Source organism: Bicyclus anynana, chromosome 1 (assembly GCF_947172395.1).
Source record: "Bicyclus anynana chromosome 1, ilBicAnyn1.1, whole genome shotgun sequence".
Lineage (NCBI taxonomy): Eukaryota > Metazoa > Arthropoda > Insecta > Lepidoptera > Nymphalidae > Bicyclus > Bicyclus anynana.
In genome coordinates this window covers 7,622,660-7,648,498 of record NC_069083.1, presented here as the reverse complement: position 1 = coordinate 7,648,498, position 25,839 = coordinate 7,622,660, and the positions used below count along the sequence as shown (strand labels likewise).

At 37.7% G+C, this 25,839-nt stretch overlaps 2 protein-coding genes across 3 annotated transcripts; one reads left to right on the top strand and one right to left on the bottom strand.

Moving 5' to 3' along the window:
• The first annotated feature begins 160 nt into the window (after window positions 1-160).
• On the top strand, window positions 161-18,379 carry LOC112052890 (DNA helicase MCM8). 2 transcript variants are annotated; one of them, XM_052881255.1, is made up of 15 exons: window positions 161-571; window positions 1,319-1,551; window positions 2,008-2,095; window positions 2,583-2,714; window positions 3,187-3,302; window positions 3,803-3,907; window positions 4,222-4,368; window positions 5,005-5,224; window positions 8,896-9,038; window positions 9,645-10,123; window positions 10,896-10,986; window positions 11,988-12,124; window positions 12,885-13,113; window positions 15,883-16,044; window positions 18,160-18,379. In XM_052881255.1, the coding sequence occupies exons 1-15, from the start codon at window positions 346-348 to the stop codon at window positions 18,352-18,354; spliced, it is 2,703 nt and encodes a 900-aa protein (XP_052737215.1). In that variant the 5' UTR covers window positions 161-345; the 3' UTR covers window positions 18,355-18,379. The 2 variants fall into 2 exon arrangements, with proteins under 2 accessions (XP_052737215.1, XP_052737212.1); XM_052881252.1 differs by lacking the exons at window positions 3,187-3,302; window positions 15,883-16,044; window positions 18,160-18,379 and having other exon boundaries at window positions 2,583-2,719; window positions 12,885-13,263.
• Window positions 18,380-18,472: 93 nt separating this feature from the next.
• Window positions 18,473-22,111, bottom strand: LOC112052891 (protein-cysteine N-palmitoyltransferase Rasp). The gene is made up of 4 exons (XM_024092132.2): window positions 21,747-22,111; window positions 20,813-21,567; window positions 20,495-20,712; window positions 18,473-19,538 (listed from the first exon to the last, which is right to left on the bottom strand). The coding sequence occupies exons 1-4, from the start codon at window positions 21,838-21,840 to the stop codon at window positions 19,055-19,057; spliced, it is 1,551 nt and encodes a 516-aa protein (XP_023947900.2). The 5' UTR covers window positions 21,841-22,111; the 3' UTR covers window positions 18,473-19,054.
• Between the last annotated feature and the right edge of the window lie 3,728 nt (window positions 22,112-25,839).

Genomic DNA, 25,839 nt, shown 5'->3' with positions numbered 1-25,839 from the left:
ATAGTAAGTCACTACTCTCCTTCAATGATATTAATCTGTGTTCTCCTCTTTATATTAATTTACTCTTTGGTTCTCCTCTGTGATTTGAATGTGATTTGAATTTTCTAGTCTATAGTGATCTGTATTCTGTGATTTGAATTTTGATGTCTGTGGTGTAAGTTTTGTTTTGAGTTTTGATACATATTTCAAAATAATTTTATTTCTTACTTATTTCTAATAGTAATGTTAAATTTTATAATGGGTTTAATATTGATGCACAATTAAACTAATGTATTAGAGCAAACAATTAAAAATGGCGTGTTAAAATAAGTAAAAATATAATACGTACTTGAAGCAAAAATTACAATGCGTCGAGGTTGGAGAGGACGGTACAGAAATAATTGGAACAGGAGTAATAAAAGCAATAACGGCCCCTGTCGTAGTGATGGTAGTCGTAGTTTCAATACCTCTACATTATCTGGTAGTGGTGCGTCAACGTCGGCGTCTTCGAGAGCTCCTGCTAATCAAGCTCCTATAACAATACCCATTCATTCAGACAAAAATGTTTGCAAACTGTATTTTCCTACAGAAGGTACTTTACTTGATTTTTTTATAAACTAGCAGAACCTCGCGGTTTCACCCGTGTATTTCTAATTCCTGTGGGAATACGAGGAGAAAATATTGCCTATGTTACTACCTGCTAATGTAGCTTTCTTTAAGTAAAAAAATTATCAAATCGGCCCACTAGTATTTGTGAGCTACACTGGTCAATGAGAGCGATAAATTATCAGTGTTTTTTTTCAATGGCCCTCTACAACACAAACGCTTCTTTTTTTTCTTAAAGAGAATATTTGCCAAATCTTTTTTTTTAAACATGACCAATATTCCCATTCCCCTCCAACTAGTCGGGAAAGACTGTATTAGGAGTGAGTATGGCACTAGACTAACGGAGCGGGGATCAAGCCACCACCACTTGGTGATGAGTCCGACCGTTAAGCTATTGAGGCTCTTTTCTACATAAGCAAGGGTTAAGAGTTTGCCACCACACTACCACACAGCTCCAATGTAGGTTGGGAAGTTTCATTGCTAATTTAATATTTGACTCTTTATCAAACTTAATATGCTCAATGTGGCCCAGACCATCTTGACACTGAGTATGTATATGTGTGTTTAAAGTATGAGTAGGTAGTAGTATTTTCACAGACTTTTTCTAACCAAGTTCTTAAAAAACTAATTAATTAAATCCTAATCACTTGCTTTTATGAGTAGACTTTCTCTTTTTAGACCCAATCAAGAAACATTTGTGTTTATTATATTTATTAACTTCTTCATATTCCAGGGGATCCACCAAACACTGATGTAAAAGAAAATATTAAAACATTCAAAAGTTATATAGAAAAGAATAGAAGTTTATTTGATTTGGAAAAAATTGACCAAAACCGCAGCGTCTCCTTAGATGTACAAGCACTGTTCAGTGATGAAGAATTCAAAAACAAGTGGTCAACTTTCCAAACAGATCTATTTGAAAAACCTGAAACAACCTTAAGGATTTTAGAATTTAGTTTACATGAAGTAAGTCATATTTTTCTTTTTTTTTATTAACACACTAGCAGACACTTCACACAGCTTCACTTTGATTTAAGTATGCTTCTTCCATACCCCTACCCCTACCCTTCCCTACTCCCGCTCCACCCTAACCTACCCCTACCCTATAAATCTGATGACCCACAGTTTCACCTGTGTACTTTCTGTTGCTGTGAAAATATGGGGATATACTGTCACAGCCACTCACAAATAATGGGGCTTTGTGGTAGTAGATCCAGATATTACCCCTTACAAAAACTAACTTTGCCTTTATAAGATTAGTATAGATTTGTTGCATAAGAACCTTCAAATAGTATTAAAAAATATAAATAAAAGTTGAATGAAATTAGTTAAGTTGTTCTCAATTTATGGTGTAACTAAGGGAATCGGGGATTAATTTTCACTTGTGTAATATGCTCATTTTTTAATGATTACTTTTTACAGACACTCAAATGTGAGTACAGAATCCGGGTCAGAATATTAAACCATGAACCTGTTATTGCTATTGCCAATCTTAAAGTTAACTATTTTGGTAAGTATTTTGTATATAATTTGCATTTATGTATAATATAATCTATGCCATTACTTAAAATAGTAATAAGTCAATATTATCTGCTGTATCATCATATTATAGCAACAAGTGATTAAGAATAATTATGATATCTGATATCATCATAAACAGGACAATTAAAAAAATAAAAAAAAAGTAGCTTTAACTTCCAAGTTCTTTATCCGGGAACATTTAGTAATTTTCAGGTAATGAAAACATTTACTAGTAGCTAGCGGACGCCCGCGACTTCATCTGCTTGGAATTCTGTTTTACATAATATAATGTGTTAATCCACAGTAAAATCTATTTCCATTCCAAATTTCATCCAAATCGCTTCTGTAGCCGCAGCGTAAAGGAGGAACAAACATACTTACACATTTGCACACACACGAACTTTCGCATTTATAATATTAGTGTGATGTGATAGTGTGAAGTGTGATGTTAAAAGAGAACAATTACTCTATTTCAGGGAAGTTAGTAACAATAAAGGGCACAGTGATAAGAATTGGCAGTGTTGGCCTAATATGCAACTCCATGGCCTTTGAGTGCAGCAGTTGTCAAAGTGTACAAGCTGTCATGCAACCACAAGGTCTATTTACAGGTGTGGTATGTTTTCATTTAATAAACAGTAAAGTAAGTGTATTCTGTACACTCATCAAGTGGCACGTCGAATCTCTTTCAACGATCGCTAACGCTTCGAAAACTACAAAAATGTGTGGGAATGACAGATCTTGATCACGTGACCTGTCAATAGCAAATGTCATTCCCATACTTTTTTCTAGATTTCGAAGCGTTAGCGATCGTAGAAAGAGAATCGACGTGCCACTTGGCTACAAGGCAGGGAATGTACCAACCGCCACTATACTTATTTCTTTAGTAGTTCTTATGGTAACAGGATAAACTATAGCTTATTTTACTACTCGCCGATAACGTGGCTTTCCATTGATGTTAGAATTATTAAAAAAACGTTTTTATACTTTTAATTTTATAGGTAATTTTTTTTTCATTATCACTTATGATTCCAATATTTTCAAGGTCACTTTTATATTATGTTGTTTAATTTGTATTTTTAGCACCAAATTTGTGTCAAAGCTGCAAAAGTGGTCACAAGTTTGAGCCCCTACTATCGTCCCCTTTCACAAATACCATGGACTGGCAAGTTGCTAAAATACAAGAAATACAGTCACAGGTATTTCAAACGTACATTTTTATGTAATGACTAGCGGACGCCCGCGACTTCGTCCGCGTGAAATTCAGTTTTTCAATCACGCGGGCACCATGCATTTTTCCAGGATGAAAAGTAGCCTATGTGTCAATCCAGAGTAAAATCTATTTTTATTCCAAATTTCAGCCAAATCGCTTCAGTAGCCGCATTGTGAAAGAGGAACAAACATACTTACACACTTACACAAACTTTCGCCTTTATAATATTAGTGTGATGGCCCTTACACCTTCTCAGTGAATCTATGGAATGCTAAGATATTTGTCTCAAATGGAATTAGACGAATAATGGAGTTAGAAGATGGCCATAGGGACTCCTAAACTGAATTTTAAAAAAGTCTAAACTAATAGAATTTAGGCTAAATTAGTCTTGGCAAATCCTTTGCATTGTGTTACATGTTAGATCAATTATACAGAAAATTGTTATTTTAATATTTATTCATTATTTATTCTCTTATTTATTTCTAGAGTTTATCTGGCACCATTCCTAGAACCGTTGAAATAGAGCTTCAAGGTGATCTTGTTGGCACTGCATGTCCGGGTGATGTACTTTCTGTCACTGGCATTGTACAGGTAACAATTCACAGTTATGTTTTTGTTAATGATGAAGTATGACGTGACAGTTAGGAGTAAAATCACTAACGCGAATAGCAGCGTGACGGTGTTCACGCTGCCTAATAAAGAACTTAACTTAAGTCATCAAACATCCTCTTGTTTATACCGTCACTGTTGCAACATCTTCAAACACATTCTTTTACGAATAGGAAGCCAAGTTATTTGCGAGTGTCATATTTAATCCCCGTATTCCGACAATAATAGGAACTACGTAGCTAAAACCGTGAGGTGTCTGCTAGTATATAGTACCAATATTTCGTATTATGTGGTAGGTTCGAGGAGAAAGTAAAGGCGGTGAAGATGGGCGAAGGGCAGCGCGACTGTTGCAGTTGTATGTGGAGGCTGTTTCCATACACAGTCAGAGGAATCTCAGCAACCCTACTTTGTCATTTACGCTGAAGGATTACTACGCAATCCAGGTAAGCACTATTATTTAAATCCACAAAATTGGCTTTCCAAATCTGTACTGTAATAGAGTCTCACAGTCACAAGCAAAATAGTCTCGAGGTGTAAGTATCTCCACTCTGTGGACTGACAACATGCGATTCGCAGAAATCTGCTGAATTCAGGTCATTCAGGAGCCTCGGTGTTTGAAAGTCTACAAAAGACCTACAGGTTTGGAAACCTGTTATGTTGGGAGTTACTACTTAATGAATTACAACAGCCAAATAGCCGTCATACCGGAAAATAATATGGAACTTCAAAAGCGTTGCTTTATTACCCACACCATCCTCCTCATACATTGAACCAATGATAACTTTTTTTTTTATGAAGTATAGGCTTACGCTTGACCACAATCATGCCTGATGGAAAGCAATGATGAGGTCTAAGATGAAGCGCGCTTGCCTAGAAGATGCCTATTCACTCTTGCCTTGAAGGTGCACACATTGTACGTGTCAGGAAACACAGACGCCGGAAGTGCATTCCACATTTTGGCAGTTCTTATCAGGAACGTTGACGCAAAACGTTTCGTGCGGGTTGATTGGACATTAACAACAAAAGGATGCCAAAGCTGATGATAAAACGAAAATTACATGATTATAATTTTATTACAGGAAATCCATGCCTCAGAGGATGTATTCAGACTTCTGGTACACTCTCTGTGCCCCTCCATATTCGGCCACGACGCAGTCAAGGCGGGCCTCATACTGGGCTTGATGGGCGGCACGGAGACCGACAGCGGCACGCGCTGCAACCCGCATGTGCTGGTGGTGGGGGACCCGGGGCTGGGCAAGTCGCAGCTGCTGCAGGCGGCGGCTCACGCTGCTCCTAGAGGTGAGGCAGGCTCATATTGGGCGTGTTGGTTCCCAAGATTAGCCCGAACAAACAGAAAGACAAACAGACGAAAATTTATTTGAAAGAAGCTTGTTTGTCGTATAAATAACCTTAAGCACTTGAGAAAACACAGTTATCTTGAAATCAAAGATAATCACTTAAATTTTATTTATATTAATCTAAAACACTTCCTTTTTAGCGCGCTTTGTGAATGTAGACTATGACACTTATATATTGGTTGTCTATAGTACGATTATTAATTCCAGTCAGTAAAATGACAAGTGCAACTGTCACTGAAATGTCATTTTACTGACTGGAATTAGTAATCTTTAGTAAGATTAATTGTATGTACGATTATTAATTACAGTCAGTAAAATGACATTTCAGTGACAGTTGCACTTGTCATTTTGCTGACTGGAATTAATAATAATCATACTATAATAATAAATTACTACTTACTTAATACGTTTATTAGATGCATTATAAATAATTATGGACTTACTGTGTCGTTTAGAAGCAACATCATGTTACATAAGGTATTGCATACAACATGGTTAACTTACAGTGGAATTCATAGTCGTGAAGTGAACAATCCCCCACAAACCAATATTCAGTATTCACCCAGGGGCTGACTATTGAATCATCCTTCATTGCATTTCATAAACAAACTACTAGAGAGCCCCTAGGTGACTGGAGTTTCAAGCAAATGTTGTCTATGATTTTACATTAGATCTTTGAAAATTCTGTGACAGAACCACAGAGAGACGTATTTTGTTAATTCTTTGACATTTTACAAAATAATTGAGTTTCTATTTTCTAATATTTTCATTTACTTTTTGTTTTTATTTATCATAGTAAAATTTAATTCGTTCAAGAGTACAATAGATCAAATTTATCAAAAAGTTTCTTTCTCACAAGAAGGAGTTGTTAGAAAAATATTGAAGATATGTGGACGAACATGATCATAATCAAAATTATCAGCCGATGGACGTCCACTGCTGGACATAGCCGTCTTGCATGGACTTTCAAACACAACGGTCTCGAGCCGCCAGCGTCCAGCGGCTCCCTGCAACCCGCTTGATGCCCTCGGTCCACCTAGTGGGGGTTCGACCAACACTGCGATTTCATCGGCTCTTCGAACTATGTGGCCTGCCCATTGCCACTTCAGCTTCACGACTCGCTGTGCTACCTATGTCAGTGACTTTGGTTTGTCTGCGGATCTCCTCATTTGTGATTCGATCACGCAGAGAAATCCCAACCATACTATTTACTATATAAGTAGTTTGATATTTCATACTTTTGTAATGTGGAATCCTACTTGAAATAAAAAAAATATTGTCAGAGGAAATTTGTTTATTTTACTCAAAACCACCTATAATTACCTGAAATAATTACAAGTAGGTACTATTATGCTGTATTTTTTTACAATTTATAGTAAGTGCAGTAAATAAATATAAGTAGCTTATCCTTAGGAATAGTGGTAAAATTGCATTTCACAAAGCTTTACATCACATAATATTATATATGTATTTAGTAGGTAAGCTTGGTCTGGTAATGGGCTGATAATAATGAACCACACACACTTATTGCAATTCTAAAATCAAACCTATATCCTTTTGATACAAAGTTTAATTAATAACAACAATAAATACATAATTTACATATAACTTGTTATTATTGTATTTATTGTATATTTTTATAGGGCCAGACTAAATGAAAAATGCAGAAGTAAACATTTAATAATTATCTTTATTAAATATAATACATATAACTTATTGTTATTATTGTATATTTTTATAGGGCCAGAATTGAATGAAAAATGAAGAAGTAAACATTTAATAATTATCTTTATTAAATATGTGAATCAATAAATTTTTATTTTCCATCATTCATTCAATTAAGATTTGTATATATTTTCTATTGTTATGGACTTCAGAGTGAGTGACCACCTTACAATACACTGCACTCATTCCTACTACTTCGATATTAAATGCTGCTGACTTTTCAAGGTATGAGGGTCTTCCAATTACTGTGATCTGAAAACTCAGATTTTCAAGGACCAAAGTATTCGCAGTATTCTTGGTAAAACAGTATTCTCAGAGCTCATCACTGCTATTCCCTGCCATGATAGCCGGTTTCTTTAAATCTGTGTATAGGGTCCTCCGGGGTTGTTTATATGCATACCTATGCGTGACATCAATACAGCTTGACTTTTGGCATTTCTGTTATTTCATAGAATGCTTGATGGACTGCACCTACAGTCTGAAAATAAACATTATGTTAGTTACATTTATGTAGGTTATATATTTCCTAAATCAATTATAGATAGGTATACCTAACATTTATATAGGTTAGATTACAAACAAACAAACTAATTAAATTCTTCATCATGAGTATGTTGAGCATGAGTCTCCTCTCAGAATGAGAGGGATAAGGTCCACCACGCTGGCCCAATGTGAATTGGCAGACTTCACGCATGTAGAGACAATGTTTTTCCTTCACCGTATGAGACATGTAATATACATTTAAATTCATAAAATGCACATAACTGAAATGATTTGGAGGTGCATGTTTCAGACAGCATTTGAACCTACACCCTCCGAATAGAAGGCAGAGGTCATATCTACTGGGCTATATGGATTTTGACCTCCTAATTTATCTATACTAATATTATAAACAGGAAAAATTTGTTTGTTTGTTTTGAAAAGGATCTGTAACTACTGAACTGATTTGAAAGATTCTATCACTGTTGGGAACCTACACCATCATAATCAAAGGCAGAGGTTAAAAAAACCCACTGGGCACAAAATTAACAAAATTACTCACTGGGCTAATTGGTTTTATATCTACTCCTAATTTATCTTTACTAATAATAGAAACAGGAAAGATTTGTTTGTTTGTATGTTTTGAATAGGCTCTGGAACTACTGAACCAATTTAAAAAATTCTTTCACTGTTGGGAAGCTACACTATCCCCGAGCTCTATAGGCTATATTTTATCCCCATATTCTTACGGAAATGGGAACCACACAGGGTGAAACCGCGCGGCGTCTTCATGAACAAAAAATTATTGATAATGAACAAAGGTACGTACCTGATAACATCCCGTTTCATAGAATCGAAGTGCTGCTAGAATGTATAATACTAGCGGTATTGGTATTCCTCTCTTGGTCTTCTGTGTTCATTCTTCATCAAACAGAGGCATATTATGCCTAATATGAGAATCTTTCGTACATTCCATATCGCCATAGTATTATACTGGGTTTACGCAATTGCGAATATATATCTTGGGCACTGATATAACTCGCTGTTTATAACTTCACTTATAACGATCCGAACGTCCACTTTCTAATAAATAAATCACGAATAACAACAAAAAAAAATGCCAGGGGATGGTTTGGCTGACAAATATCGGTAATTCAGCAGTCAGCCGCCAGCTCCTGTCAAATGGGGGGTTTCTTTTGTCTATGAAACGCGTAGGGGTTGAATTCGACACATAGCGGCTGAATAATCCCCTTAGGGGCCCCCTACTACGACTATGAATTCCACCGTAAGTATGGCGGTCCAGGGTTATTTTCTAAGTATGCCTAGTGTATATTTCCTAGTACATGGTTATTTTATCAACTATGGGCAAACCAAACAACAATATTTTTATTAATATATGTGTTATAGGCGTATACGTATGTGGCGCTTCGGCGTCAGCGGGCGGCTTGACCGTGGCGCTGGGCCGCGAGGCGGGCGGGGACTTCGCCCTGGAGGCCGGCGCCCTAGTGCTGGCAGATAGGGGTGTGTGTTGTGTGGACGAGCTAGACAAGGTACATGAGCGCTTTTAAACATTGTTATTTACTGCCTACGGCCTAGATAAATGAAATTGAAGTGTATGGTCTGTGATTTCAAAATTACTGTGTTTCCACGAGTGCTTATAGTTATTTACATAATACCAAAACAGAAACAAGTTTTGTTTTTTTAATTTTTTGTCTGTTTATGTAATCTTTGGAACGAATGGACCGATTTTTAAGGAACTTTCACCGGGAGATAGGGGAGTTTTTTGAGCAACTCCACAAACAATAAAAATCCATGGTTTCCGCCGGATTTGAGAAACCTGAATTGCGGACGATGTCACAGGCGTTCACCAAAGCGTTGTCTGTAAACTGTCTAAGCCTTTCACAGCTTGTCTGTACACCTCACCACTTCACACAGAGCCTAACACTCCTAACATACTTTCAAAAGTAGACAAACCTGTGTTTCCGCTTTAATCTACATTTTGTGTCATCATCATCATCATCATATTAGACTTTAGACATCCACTGCTGGACCGCCTGCATCCAGCGAGTCCCTGCGGCTCGCTTGATGACGTCAGTACACCTGGTACACGTTTTGTGTACATACTTAATATGGATATTTTCAAATAATTGGTATAGATGACGACTCATCACAGCAGCCTGCTAGAGGCCATGGAGCAGCGGCGAGTGAGCGTCGCCAAGGGGGGCGTGGTTTGCAGTCTGGCTGCGCGAGCCACGGTGCTGGCCGCAGCCAACCCCGCCGCTGGGAGCTACAACAGGTGCGATGCTATTGTACAATTTGTGTACATGACGGTTCATCACAGCAGCCTGCTAGAGGCCATGGAGCAGCGGCGAGTGAGCGTCGCCAAGGGGGGCGTAGTTTGCAGTCTGGCTGCGCGAGCCACGGTGCTGGCCGCAGCCAACCCCGCCGCTGGGAGCTACAACAGGTGCGATGCTATTGTACAATTTGTGTACATGACGGTTCATCACAGCAGCCTGCTAGAAGAGGCCATGGAGCAGCGGCGAGTGAGCGTCGCCAAGGGGGGCGTAGTTTGCAGTCTGGCTGCGCGAGCCACGGTGCTGGCCGCAGCCAACCCCGCCGCTGGGAGCTACAACAGGTGCGATGCTATACACAATTTGTGTAGATGACGACTTATCACAGCAGCCTGCTAGAGATCATGGAAGCCATACACTTTAAGGAAACTTTGTATAAATGTTTGTTTTTGATGGGTTCCCCCCATCCCCAACTTAATTCCTCTACTTATGTTTCTGGTTAAGTCAGTGACTCAATGTGGGTACTTGGTGAAAAACGTAGGCTATCAATCTCTACTATTAACGGATGCCCCGCGGTTTCATCTACGTAGTTCCTGTTACCATGGGCGATAAATTATAGTATTTAATTTTGAAATAATTTTTAAAATCAGTCTAGTAATTTTTAAGGTAATTCCTTACAGTAAATAAATAAAATTCGAGTTCGAGGATTTGGAATTAAACGCCCGGTGACTCTTATGAGACTTTATTCCACTACTTAATCCTAGTGCCAATACACACTTCCAAACGTAGGCAGGCAATTCGTTGTCCAATTGTATCGCTGGTATCACTTACTGTTCTTCGTATGATGTGTATTTATACCAGCCACAACGATTTCTAGATTATTTTCGAAATGCCTACGAAACACGCGTAAGCCGACGACGTTCTACGAAATTCCACGTAAACAAGATCATAAATTTTTCATATCTAAAATGGTAAACCACCCAACATGGGCGAGCGATTATGAACCCTATGTCTCTAGTAATAGGGTTCTCCATAACAAGAGTATTAGTTTAGGTCAACTAGCTAGTATGGATCAACTGCTAGTAGTAAACTAAAATATCTAAATTGTTATTTCAGATCTAAAACTGTGGCTGAAAACTTGAAACTCAACTCTGCATTGTTATCGAGATTCGATTTAGTGTTTATCTTATTAGATCAGCCAGACGAGGTTTGTATTTTACTTAACATTCTTTTCACATAAAATGAACTCTCGATCATGTCACCAATATTCTCTTTCATTTATTTATTTATTATTCAACAAACAACACATTTAAATTAAGCCTAACCATAGTGCAACACAAACCACAGTTGGTTTTACTGTGCACTGGTTATTATTGCATAATACAATATTTAGGAACAAACAGAACATTATTAACAAACAGAAGAGGATAAATACCAAGAATAATCAATTGAGACCCCACTCGAGTATATTTGCAGACATTCAGGTTATTCTTCCCCACTTTTACCCCCCACAACTTTTAAACGGCTCAACCGATTTTCACACCTAATTTGAAATCGCTTTATCCATTCGGGAGCTATGCCACAGACAGACAGACACGTCAAACATATAACTCCCCTCTTTTTGCGTCGGGAATTGAAAAACTTATTTTTGGAACAGACTCTGGTCAAGCCAAAAGGAAGGAGGTACGATTTTAGTAGACCATGTTTACATGTGATACTTCTTAGTTCTTAACTATTCATCCGATTTTGATGAATAAGAGGTTTTGACGGCCTCCGTGGCGCAGTGGTATGCGCGGTGGATTTACAAACCGGATGTCCTGGGTTCGATCCCCGGCTGGGTCGATTGAGATTTTCTTAATTGGTCCAGGTCTAGCTGGTGGGCGGCTTCGGCCGTTGCTAGTTACCACTCTACCGACAAAGACGTACCGCCAAGCGATTTAGCGTTCCGGTACGATGTCGTGTAGAAACCAAAAAGGAGTGTGGATTTTTATCTTCCTCCTAACAAGTTAGCCCGCTTCCATCTTAGACTGCATCATTACTTACCATCAGGAGATTGTAGTCAAGGGCTAACTTGTAAAGAATAAAAAAAGAAATGTCGTTTCGATAGTATAAATAGTTTGAAAAAAAAAAAACGGTTATTTTGAAATCACGCAGGTTGTATATACTCGCTGGTTACAGTGTTATTAAATGTATTTCTCTTGTTTTTAGAAAATAGACGCCATGTTATCTGAGCATGTGTTGGCACTACATTCGGGCTCAAACAATAAGCGGAAAGCGGGCACTAGTTCTAGCAAAAATAATGCTGATATTGAATCGAGTCAGACGGATGATGATATTTCGTTAAGGTAAGACAAGCTTAATCAATCTAAATGTATAAAACTGAATTGAAAAAAACTAACTTTAACTTGAGAAGGTTAAAGGATACTTCTTCTCTCCGAAGCTATTTACCGCCGCATTAGAAGACATCTTAAAGTTTGTGGTATTGTAGGGGGTAATTTTTGGATGTGCTAAACTGATTTTGAAAATTCTTTTAGAAAATCACGTTATTTGAGAGTGATAACTGCGCGTGTCAAACCGCGGAGCGTATAATAAAGATGTAAATACTTCCAAAAAACCATTCACCAAGCATTGCTTGCTTGACTTTGTATTGCCGCTGATACCTAAAAATTTGCATTGTGTATCTTAACACACTATGTTCCGAAGCTTCATAAAGTTTGCATTGGACTATACTAGCTCTTAGACCAATATGTTGTAGTATTGTAATACATAGTAAAATAATCAGTGGCCTGCCAATTCATGGATGCACTGCCTTCCCTGGCAATGGATGAAATTGTATTGGAGAAAGAATTTTGCAGTTTGTACTTATAGTGCCTACCAGCGGCGAAGAGTTCATGTAAGCCCGCCGGGTTACCTTTAAAAATCCATGCATATCCAATTAGTAGTCATATGTACTGTATCTAGATATATGAGAAACCGGAGTTTGTATCACGGTGTATGAATTTCCTTTTCTTTGGGACGGCTTACCTTCATCTAAATTCCGACCTTCGCCACTGGTGCCTACCCTAATTGAAAATCTTGTGCACAGTGATTTTTGTCAATTTTCAGCAAAAGACTACGCCTCAAACCCGGCGAAGTGATCGACACTTTGCCATTAGTTTTACTCCGCAAATACATAGCGTACGCAAGGAGGTACGTGCACCCCAAGCTGAGCGCGGAGGCGGCCAGCTTGCTGCGGAACTTCTACCTGGAGCTGCGGCAGAATCATCAGGGCGTCTGTAATGATGGCGCGCCGATCACCACCAGGCAGCTTGAGGCTTGCATTAGACTGACACAGGTAATGCTCGAAGTAAACTCGCAAATACATAGTGTACACAAGGAGGTACGTGCACCCCAAGCTGAGCGCGGAGGCGGCCAGCTTGCTGCGGAACTTCTACCTGGAGCTGCGGCAGAATCATCAGGGCGTCTGTAACGATAGTTCGCTGATCACCACCAGGCAGCTTGGGGCTTGCATTAGATTAACGCAGGTAATGCTCGAAGTAAACTCGCAAATACATAGTGTACACAAGGAGGTACGTGCACCCCAAGCTGAGCGCGGAGGCGGCCAGCTTGCTGCGGAACTTCTACCTGGAGCTGCGGCAGAATCATCAGGGCGTCTGTAACGATGGTGCGCCGATCACCACCAGGCAGCTTGGGGCTTGCATTAGATTAACGCAGGTAATGCTCGAAGTAAACTCGCAAATACATAGTGTACACAAGGAGGTACGTGCACCCCAAGCTGAGCGCGGAGGCGGCCAACTTGCTGCGGAACTTTTACCTGGAGCTGCGGCAGAATCATCAGGGCGTCTGTAATGATGGCGCGCCGATCACCACCAGGCAGCTTGAGGCTTGCATTAGACTGACACAGGTAATGCTCGAAGTAAACTCGCAAATACATAGTGTACACAAGGAGGTACGTGCACCCCAAGCTGAGCGCGGAGGCGGCCAGCTTGCTGCGGAACTTCTACCTGGAGCTGCGGCAGAATCATCAGGGCGTCTGTAACGATGGTGCGCCGATCACCACCAGGCAGCTTGGGGCTTGCATTAGATTAACGCAGGTAATGCTCGAAGTAAACTCGCAAATACATAGTGTACACGAGGAGGTACGTGCACCCCAAGCTGAGCGCGGAGGCGGCCAGCTTGCTGCGGAACTTCTACCTGGAGCTGCGGCAGAATCATCAGGGCGTCTGTAACGATGGCGCGCCGATCACCACCAGGCAGCTTGGGGCTTGCATTAGATTAACGCAGGTAATGCTCGAAGTAAACTCGCAAATACATAGTGTACACGAGGAGGTACGTGCACCCCAAGCTGAGCGCGGAGGCGGCCAGCTTGCTGCGGAACTTCTACCTGGAGCTGCGGCAGAATCATCAGGGCGTCTGTAACGATGGTGCGCCGATCACCACCAGGCAGCTTGGGGCTTGCATTAGATTAACGCAGGTAATGCTCGAAGTAAACTCGCAAATACATAGTGTACACAAGGAGGTACGTGCACCCCAAGCTGAGCGCGGAGGCGGCCAACTTGCTGCGGAACTTCTACCTGGAGCTGCGGCAGAATCATCAGGGCGTCTGTAATGATGGCGCGCCGATCACCACCAGGCAGCTTGAGGCTTGCATTAGACTGACACAGGTAATGCTCGAAGTAAACTCGCAAATACATAGTGTACACAAGGAGGTACGTGCACCCCAAGCTGAGCGCGGAGGCGGCCAGCTTGCTGCGGAACTTCTACCTGGAGCTGCGGCAGAATCATCAGGGCGTCTGTAACGATGGTGCGCCGATCACCACCAGGCAGCTTGGGGCTTGCATTAGATTAACGCAGGTAATGCTCGAAGTAAACTCGCAAATACATAGTGTACACAAGGAGGTACGTGCACCCCAAGCTGAGCGCGGAGGCGGCCAACTTGCTGCGGAACTTCTACCTGGAGCTGCGGCAGAATCATCAGGGCGTCTGTAACGATGGCGCGCCGATCACCACCAGGCAGCTTGGGGCTTGCATTAGATTGACACAGGTAATGGTGATAATGTGCCACTTAAATTGTAGGACATTGTGGCTGTTAAGTTGTTTTACTATTATAAGGATGATGACAGTTTTTTTTTAAATTGTATATAAATTAAGAGTATGCTAATAGTAAAGCAATTTTATAGGGTATCTGTGATCATTACTTTCGGAGCTACAGGGATTTAAAGGGTCCCTGAAAAACGCCCCATACAAAATGGCATGAACTAATGACGTCGTAAGTAATGTAATGATCGTTAGATTTGTATGTGTGTTCAAACAAAATTACTAAAATCTTTATTTGTGCGTTTATGTTTATAGTTCATATGTTAAAAAATGTCACATTTATTGTAAGGAAGCTGGAACTGTATGAATTTTCATCTAATTTCGATAAAAATTTTATAATCTCATTTATTTTGCAAATATCCAGACAATCTTTGCTTTTTATGTATAAATTAGTTAACATTGACCCTATTTACCCGAATGTATCATAAAAATCAATATATTCAAAACTAGTCATCATCCCCAATAAGCAACAGTAAAAAAACAGCTGGTTAGTAACAACTTTTACTAACCTAGTTATTGATACAAGTTGGGAGGAGGGGAGTTTACCAAAAACTGTTTCTAACTGGATATTTTTTACTGTTGCTTAATCAATAGTTATATAACTTAACAGCCACAATGTCCAACAAATTGCGTGGTACATTATCTCGTTCTGACGCTCAGAAAATTTTATTTCCTGGTAACCCAGTTAGCTACCATAATCAAGAATATTCGTAAATAAAAAAGTTTTGCATCTCATCAACGTGAACCTACTCACGGAAAATTAACTTGATAGTAATCAATTGTAAAAATCTTCCACGGATGGGCTTTAGGTAAAAGTTATTTTAAAATTGTATCATCATTATCATCATCATCATCATCATCATCGTCATCATTATCAGCCATTCCAGCACCTTGGTACCCCAACGCCCATCGGCTCTTCGAACTATGTGGCCTGCCCATTGCTACTTCAGCTTCGCGCTGAGCTATGTCAGTGTAAAAAAAAATGTATAGTCTGTAATATTGACAGGCTCGCGCGAGGGTGGATCTACGCGAGGAGGCGACAGCTCGGGATGCGAATGACGTCATAAGCCTGGTAAAGCACAGCCTAGTGGACACGTTTTCTGATGAATTCGGCAACATACAACTGTCGCGATCTATCAACGGATCTGGCGTCAGCTCACGCTGTAAGGTACAGTATGATGCAAATTTGTATAAGGTTGTACAATATGTATTGAGGTTTTCTTTATTGATTCAGGTCTGGCTGGTGGGAGGCTTCGGCTTCGGTGGCTAGTTACCACCATACTGGTAGAAACGTTTTAGCGTTCCGGTACGATGTCGTGTAGAAATCAAAAGGGGTGTGGATTTTCATCCTCCTCCTACATTAGCCCGCTTCCATCTTAGATTGCATCATCACCATCAGGTGAGATTGTAGTCCAGGGCTGACTTGTAAAAAAAAAGGTACAAGGTATCAACGGTAACGTAGAGCCGGGGCGGAAAGACGCACGAATCCCACCCGCCTTCTGAAGGCTTGTATAGAACTGGCTTTCTATACGATATATCATCATTGTCAACCCATATTCGGCTCACTGCTAAGCTCGAGTCTCTGACACAACTGAAACGTCGGAGGTCCATGTCCCGGACGGGATTAAAACCCACACCCTCCGGAATCGGAGGCAGAGGTCGTATCCATTGGGATATTTTTCGACGTATCATAAAAATAGTCGAATTATTTTATTTTTATTTGTAACAATGTTTTTAAATAGTAAATTAATGTGTACGCATAATATACCATCATGTCGCTATCTAATCATTATGATAATAATAGGAATCTTAATTTCAATACTTCGTAAAAGCGCGCGATAGTGTTTCAAGATTTGTAATTGTATGCAATTTTTATCCCAGCGTAATTATTAATTTAACGGTACTGCGATAATAATTGCATTTTCGCACCAATCATTAAAATATTTTAGTGTGTTTTCAAACATGATTTTGATGTTTAAATTAAACTTTGTTGTTTATAAACTGCTTTCAAATTAATTAATTTAAACCTACTATAATATTCTGTTCTACAAATGACGCGACATTTTGTCTTCGACACTATTCACATAGCCAATATGCACAGCTGGCACTCTTAAAGATGTTAGGAGATTTTGAGCTTAGAAAATCTTTGCTTCCCCATGCACATTGTAGGGTTTAGGTCAGAGGCGTCTGTAGCTCACATAGCCGCCCGATTGCAATCATCACCCTAGAGTCCTCCAGTACATAAGCGTGATGAGCAACTGTTAAAATGGAATATGTAGGTACAAACAGCAGTTCAACTTAACCTTATAAGTAATTACTTATTTGCCTCTCTTTGCTAAAACTAGACACATTTATTTAAGAAGAGCTTTAGATTCCATGCAAAATGTAGGTATGTATATGTAAACCGGAGTATTTTTTACGTGAGGTTATACCGCATTCGGACCCGCCAGCATATCCCGAGCAGTGAGTGTTGCTCGGGCGACCCTGAGATCGCGGCGCCCCGCACTATAGGTAAAGACGCCTCTGGTTTAGGTCCAAAATGTAACGATCAATGTACAGGATGTTCGGGTATTTCCCATAACTTCAAGGTGTTGACAAGTCCACTTAAAGGAGCAGAACTGCATAACTATTATTTTTTAACTAAAAAAAAATATTTTTTAAGTTTTCATTAAAATAATAATTCCGACTGCAATCTCACTTGATGTTAAGTGACGATGCAGTCTACCATGGTATTTGGAAGAGCTACCTGTTTATTCTAACCATACCTGTTTCTACGCAACATCGTACCGGAACGCTAAATTGCTAGGCGGTAAAGGCTGTTAGCTAGGCTGTCAGATTTAAGCCAATTTATAAAATATACGAGAGCCGTGATAGCCCAGTGGATATGACCTCTGGCTCCAATTCCGGAGGGTGTGGGTTCGAATCCAGCCCGGGGCATTCACCTCCAACTTTTCAGTTGTGTGCATTGTAAGAAATTAAATATCATGTGTCTCAAATGGTGAAGGAAAACATCGTGAGGAAACCTGCATACCTGAGAATTTTCATAATTCTCTGCATGTGTGAAGTCTGCCAATCCGCATTGGGCCAGCGCTAACCCCTCTCATTCTAAGAGGAGATTCGAGCTCAGCAGTGAGCCGAACATGGATTTATAATGATGATAAAATATACAATCCTAAACTGACCCGAGCTGGGTATTGAACTGAAGACCTCTGTTGAGACCCACACTCGTCAGTGAGGTCGCAAAAAAAATTATTGTTGTAAAATATATATAATCTTGTTGCAGGTTAAGAAATTTCTAGAAGTTTTGGGTAGGCGATCTCATCAGCTAGGCAAAGATGTGTTCACCAGACAGGAGTTAAAAGATATACACAAATCTGCAGGCATCGCTGGCGATCCGAACGATCTCATCGAAGCTATGCACATCCATTCATACTTATTGCTCAAGGGTCCTAACACTTATCAGTTAGTTGCCATGTAAATGATTATTTCTTATTAATAAATTATAAAATTTTAATATAATAATATAAGTGTTCAGTTGATTTCATTATTTTGGAAAGAAAATAAAAAGCAATGTGACCAATGTATATATGTTTTATTTATATTTTAATATTCTCACTTGATTATCACATTTGTTGTTTTAAATTTCTTATAATTCATTGTTTTTAATTAGAATACAAAAAATACATAGTAATGATATTTTTCTCCTCCTATCTATATTAATATTATAAAGCTGAAGTTTGTTTGTTTGAACGCGTTAATCTCAGGAAGTATTCGTCCGATTTGAAAAATTCTTGCAGTGTTAGCCCATTTATTGAGGAAGGCTATATATATTATCCCCGTATTCAAACGGAAACGGGAACCATGCGGGTGAAACCGCGCGGAGTCAGCTAGTCATAGAATAAAATGATATCGCTTTCCACCGTCTGTACGCTTAGATCTTTTAAAATACATAACGGATTTTAATATGGTTTTCACCATTATATAGATGATTGATGATTCAATAGAAAGGTTTTTACGTATAGCTAATGCTATTAGATAGTGATTCAAGAGGACGGTTCAAACATAGTATATAAATAAATTAAAATATACTTCTCATTTAAGTTTTTTTTTTATAAGAAGCATAATATAATAGTTATATATCTTTTGTTAGGAGACTTTTCTAAAAGTAATTTTACTATTCACTCTACAGCTTCAACCTTTTTGGAAACGCTTCTTGATGGTACACACTCTAAAGCCATAGACACATGGCAACAGCTATATAAAGATACACCTAATATAATAGAGCTTAGCAAAGAAAAACGTGATACACATGCAAAAAATAAATTGCCAACTTCACTGCCAGCAAATAAATAGAAATTAGAAATCGCTGACAGGCCAAGCAATGGCGTACACAATGCTGCAATAAAACGTGCCTCCATTGCTTCAGATCTCAAGATATTACTCCTAAATTGTGTGTAAATATCTGTCCTTGAAATACACTTGCCTATGTGTTCTAAAGTGATACCTGTGTAGTTAAGTATGGACCACACAAGTATATGCCAAACAGTGCCATGCCAGACAAAAATGAACACAAATGTTGCCAGTGATGCTATCAACTTGTAAATGATCTTTGGCAAGTTGCAACACTGATTAATCGTACTGTAACCAGGTTTGTATATGTACCTGAAACAAATTAAACGAAATTATTTATTTATATTATTTAGGTGTAACTAACTAACCCCGCACTATAGCTTGGCAAGTTCGTTCGTAACACTCCCGATGGTCCGGGCGTGTAGTGATGAATGAAAACCCACGACTGATGCACCTCACTTCCCCGCACGCACGATTTCACACCAGCGCAGTCTTTCCCCCCGTCGCCCGCATATCATGGGAGTGTCATCAACGAACTTGCCACGCTATAGAAAGCGCAGTGTTTGTCGACCCCCCACCAGTTGAACTGATGACATCAAGCGAGTCGCAGGGGTCCGCTGGATGTAGGCGGCTCGAGATCGTGATGATGATATGATCATGATGATGATGATGATGATCTATATATTATATATATTTAGACTTGCTGATACCCGCGATTTCGTCCGCGTGAAATTTGTTTAGCCACAAATTGTTTTTAAACCCCAGTTAGTAGTTTTTACGTGAAAGAGTAACATATATTCCTAAAATAATATATCATGACCATTTTACAAATCTAAACCATGAACCATGGATTTATTCAGCAGAAAAAGTAGTCTGAGGTAGTAGTAGGCGTTGAAATAGGGTAAATAGTAAGTACCTATAGGTAATCTATTTCCTTTCTAAATTTCAGCAAAAATTGGTTCAATAATCGCGCCTCTTTAGTTGATTTTCACATTATATTTTATTTTTATTTCATGATTTATGCACAAAACTTTATAACTGTGACATAAAAATGGAGGACTTTCCATTCAAACTTTCAACCCTTACTTCACTTTTTAGTTAACTTAAGGAAAAAACCGAATGTAACTAAATTCCACTGAATCATCTCTTTATAATAATAACGAATAGTTAAGGGAGACCAACCAATATAATCTAATCAAGGAGTAATTTGATTAAAATGGCCTCATCATCATGCCTAGGCGATGACAATGATGAATTTCTACACTTACTTAACTAAAAATCTGTACAATCCAACATCGAAATATCTCCACATTTGAGAGTATACATGAATTCTTGCTATGCATCGCGGAGTAGGTGGGGGCTCCATGTGGTCCAGCCTGGCAAATGATCCAGTGGTACCATAAGTTATCACATACTTCATGTGGAACTCTAAACCCATGAAGAGACCACCGCCACACAAAGCTATTGTGGGTAATTTTCTAATCAACTGAAACAAAAAGATACTTGAAAAAATACAGATTGCCAAGTTACTGTATTCAAAAGGAAAAAAACTATAGATACTTATAAATATGTAGGTAAATACCAACCTCCATATTATTTTGCATTGCAAAGAAATATATGTAATGTAAAACTAAATCCAATACCAGTGAGTACAGTTGAAAAACCATCATGTCATAAATAAACCTTTTGATTCTTTTTTGTAAATTATCTCTTCTTCTTTCAAAACTATTCTGAAATTCCTCATATAGAATGATCGGCCCAGTATACAGCAAGGGTAAATATAATGTGTAACTCAACATGTTAATTATATCCTCTTGATTCAATAATTTTCCATCTTTTCTCTCTACAAAGTCCAATGAGTAGCTTATGCATCGAAGCTCAATCCAAGCAACACTAAACAATATTAAATACACTTCTTCATCCTGGATATCTTCATAATCCAAAAAGCTCCAAAAATAGTACATATATTTCAGAGAATTGTAACTTAAAAGTAGCAAAATACTTGTGATCCAAACACTAAGTTTTTTACCACCACCATATAAGATCATAATGTATATCACAGGTTGTGTCAATATTATTATCATTTGTTTATATCCCATAGTAAGGGTCACGAAAGCCACACTTGATATAATGTACCAGTATTTTAAAAAAGATAAAAATGTGTTGCGTAGAAATTCAGAAATAACAAACTGTATTATCAGGTAACGCCACGATATATATATAAAATATTTCCAACTGCTCCACTCAACATCAGAAACATCCTTGTGTCTTCCAATGAAGCCCCAACCTTTTTGTAAATCAGTCAATTTGTGCACTACATGTGGCTTACTGTTTAAAATATCTGCAATTCAAAAAGGCTGTCTATAATAGGTTTAATATTTAGTTTTAACTTAACATGAAAGACTGCTGTTGTGCAAAGATACATATATAATTAATGTAGTAGTTTATTTTAAAACTGGATCTAAAACAATAACTTTTTTTGTTACATTTTTGTGTTTCCAATAATATAGATACACTTACCACTTTGTGCCTCAAACAGGTTATATAAAGAGTAAATATTAGCTAGTATCCAAATGAAAAAATAAATACATAACTCTGTAGAATTTAATTTCATTTTTATTTATAGAATAATATGTTTAATTTTTAATTTTCGCGGCTTTTAACGTGTTTTTATTGTATCACTTCACTTGTGTAACTTTGGTCGCTTTGTCACTGTGACAGCTAGTGACAGCTGGCCATGACAGTGACAGCACTCAAAAACAAACCGCTGCTCAAAAAAGTACATTGATTAAATGGTATTTATTCCTCAGCTGCCATCTCCGTGTAACGCCATCTTTTGGGCACAGTTAAATTTACCCCGATTAAAATATATTAATATACATACATACATACATACATACATATATCGGACCCGTATTCTAAATACTACACGTTAATACCCGTACCCGTATTCTAAGTACAATTAACTCAACATAAGTTTGCTTTTACAGTTATTTACACTACACACAACTAAATACAATAATATTTAAATTACCAGTAACTAACCTTACTTAAACTTATTATAAAACTAAAATAAAAGGAAATATAAAATTATATCTATAGACTTGGGAGTCGTAGAATTCATCTGAAATGTGTGTGTAATTTGCCCACTTAGTAAATTTGGGTGCGAAACTGGTCCATTTATAATTAGTCTGAGGTGATACCCATAGTGAACTCGTAGACAGATAAAGTAATAGATGATTAAATAGCAGCACAAAATAGTAAACTTAGGGGGTAATATATTCTTTGGTGTGGACTATATAATAGGTACATATCGCACCATCGGTGGTACAAGGGCATATCTGCAGTTTTTGCAATTTTACAGGAGAGCCATTTTAAGATTTTATTTGCGTTCAATACGATCTTGTTCGGCTAATATTGATCTGAAGTAATGGAGATGATGACTAGGTTTTAATATATTGATTTTTATGATACATTCGGGTAAATAAGGTCAATGTTAACTAATTTGTACATAAAAAGTAAAGATTTTCTGGATATTTGCAAAATAAATAAGATTATAAAATTTCAAAATCTACTAAAAATATTTTATCGTAATTAGATGAAAATTCATACAGTTTTAGCTTCCTTACATTAAATGTGACATTTTTTAATATATGAACTATAAACATAAACGCAGAAATAACAAAGATATAAGTAATTTTGTTTAAACGCCCATACAAATCTAACGATCATTAATTGCCTACGACGTCATAAGTGCGTACCATTTTGTATGGGGCATTTTTCAGGGATCCGCGGCAGCGCCGCAAATCTGACCCTTTAAATCCCTGTAGCTCCGAAAGTAATGATCGCAGATACCCTGTTACTTTTACAAAATTGCTTTACTATTAGCGTACTCTTAATTTATATACAATTTAAAAAACTGTCATCATCCCTATTGTCGTTTACATGATTTAAAGCATATATTATGGTTATTTAAGACATGTGGGTATCATAAAATAGAAACGTTTTGTTTGTTTTTAATTAACAAAATGAATAAAGGAGGGGCACAATTGCGCCCTTGTTGCTCCAATATTTAAATAATGTTGTAATTGTGACCCTAGGTACACATTCTTTATTAGATGATCTACGAAATAAAAATAACAGTTTTGTTTACAATTATCATTTATTTTCATAAGTATTTTACTAACTTCTAATATGATTATGTAGCAAAGACATTTAAAAGCACAAAGGGCTAAAAAATCAAATTCCAGTAACTAACACTGCTATTAGACACTATTTTTATCTTAAATCAGTCTCTCAGTACTATTTGGATTGACATTATTTTGTTTAAACTTAATAATTACATGAAGAAATAATAAAAAAAGAGATTAAAACATTATTTTAAATAATCTTAATGTTCAAACCTTACAATTTAATCGAAAACTTCTAATGTAAAAAAATAATCAAAAATTTGTAACATTCATTACTATAAGATTTAGCTTCGATGCAACTTGTTTCCACTCATTCATATTTCTTTGACGTTTTTTAGATCGTTTTTTATTTGATTCAATATTTTCTGAGTCGATTCTTTATGCAGCTAGAAAAGCTGCTGCTGGAACTGTTTGAGTCATTGTCGGAGCTGGAGGAACTGGACGAGTTTCTGGTTTGTAAATGTCTAGTTTTGCATAAAATCCGCCTTGTTGAGCAGGGAGGCTTATACTCTGAGCCTGCCGATGGTGAAAAATCTTCATTATGTGACATTATATCAGCAGGATTTATTGTGTCCGTAAATTGATGTTTGAAGTAGGTTCTGTCTTGCCGTGATCATTTTCTTCAACATAACAATTTGCGTTTTCCAAATTTTCATCTATCTGAGGCTTTTCAGTAGTTTGCCTGTTATTTTGATCATCAAATAGAATATTTAAAAATTTTCTACATTGGGGTTCCCATTTTGTTCTAAAATCACAAATTAAAACAAAAAATTGTAAGCTAACTATTTTAAAACTTTTGATAATTATGTAGTTACACTATAGTTACATCCTACTAATAATGATAAACGCGAAGTATGTAAGAATGTATGGATGTCTGTTTGTTACTCTTTCACTCAAAGACTACTGAATGGATATTGATGAAACTATACAGTAATGTAGCTTATACTTACATACATCAGAATAACACATAGGTTACTTTTTATCAACGTACCTAGCGGGCAAAGTTGCGTGCCAAAGCGAATGAACCGAGAATCGACCCCAAGACCTTCGAATCTAATAACATCGAAACAAACACATCCATAGATTATTCAAAACGGCCGTAAGTCTACTTAACCTTTCAAGCAATATTATTTACAAAGTAAAAAATGTTATTGTGCCTAACTTAATTGGTATGACATAGACAGATTTGTGTTAAATATAACAAAAAATATATAAATACTGGACATACAAAGCCATAACTGCTTGGAGGACTTTGTTCCTCCAAATACGCGCTCATTTAGAAGGCGTAAGTACACTAAATCTGACTTTGTCTCTCCAAAACGTAAAACAAAAAATGGCATATTTACCTTAACGACTTTGTCGCGCCAACACAAAATCACTTCGCGCGCATGCGATGCCGCAACTGACCATTGAGACTTTTTCGCGCCAACATTGACAAACAAAACGTGCGAATAGGACAAAGGCACTATCACCCTCTGGTGAAGTGAGACCGAACTTAATGACTGTCTTTGCACATAAAAGGATGTTTTTAAAGCACATTGGCATACTTAACTCAATTTCACAATTTTTGCCTGTTATGCCCTTGTCTTACCGATGGTGCGATATGTACAAGGTAATACACAAAAAAACCGATAGCGATACCCCACACCATAAGATAGACGATCAAAAAATCATTATCAGATATTAAGTTACCTGACAACTATATCTTTATAATTAACAACGAATTTAGTATGCAGTTTTCGATTTACAATTACGTTTTTTTAAGTTGGTCGATTTTTGCTCTTTAAATAGCAGTTGCTACTTAGCTGTTGTAGTTTTACAAGTAATTTCATTATACATATCATATCCTAATCTTGTGATTTTTCTAACTTATCCATAAACAACCGTTTGACCGGTAGAGGGTGGGGACACATGACTCTAACAAAAATTAGCTGTAAATATTTTACAAACGGATCCCTAATTTGAAAAATATTGGTAGAATATCCCTTATATCTTTCGAAGACCTATCTAATGATAGATATGCCAATATGAAATAAACTAGTAAACAAGTAAAAAAAGTTCATCCCCACTTTGCATGTAGGTACCCTAAAAAAGAAATATTTTTTAAGATTTTATTGCTCATGATGATGCTTATTTACAGCTTCCTAGTAGTAATAGTCTCTGCACTAACCCGCGAACAGACGGACATGTCAAAACTGTAAGGGTTCCTTGTGGACTGCGGAACCCTAAAAATCAAACTTAAGCCTATACCTATACTAGGTATAGTATTATTTTGTCGTCATACTGTTACCCTACTTCTACCTCCTTATGTAATTACACAATATATACGAGTTATGGCTAGAACAATGTAAGTAAGTAGTCTGTGTATTATGTATTAGGATGCGACACGAGAACTTCACACTCACTAATCTCTCAAACCTCGA

Coding starts and splice junctions, on each gene's coding strand:
- LOC112052891 (XM_024092132.2), bottom strand. CDS start 21,840: ATGAAATTAAATTCTACAGAGTTATGTATTTATTTTTTCATTTGGATA. Junction 21,568..21,746: donor CCTGTTTGAGGCACAAAGTG/GTAAGTGTATCT, acceptor TTTGAATTGCAG/ATATTTTAAACAGTAAGCCA. Junction 19,539..20,494: donor TTGTACAGATTTTTAGTTAA/GTAAGTGTAGAA, acceptor AATTTGTTTCAG/GTACATATACAAACCTGGTT.
- LOC112052890 (XM_052881255.1), top strand. CDS start 346: ATGCGTCGAGGTTGGAGAGGACGGTACAGAAATAATTGGAACAGGAGT. Junction 3,303..3,802: donor TACAAGAAATACAGTCACAG/GTATTTCAAACG, acceptor ATTTATTTCTAG/AGTTTATCTGGCACCATTCC. Junction 10,987..11,987: donor TATTAGATCAGCCAGACGAG/GTTTGTATTTTA, acceptor TCTTGTTTTTAG/AAAATAGACGCCATGTTATC.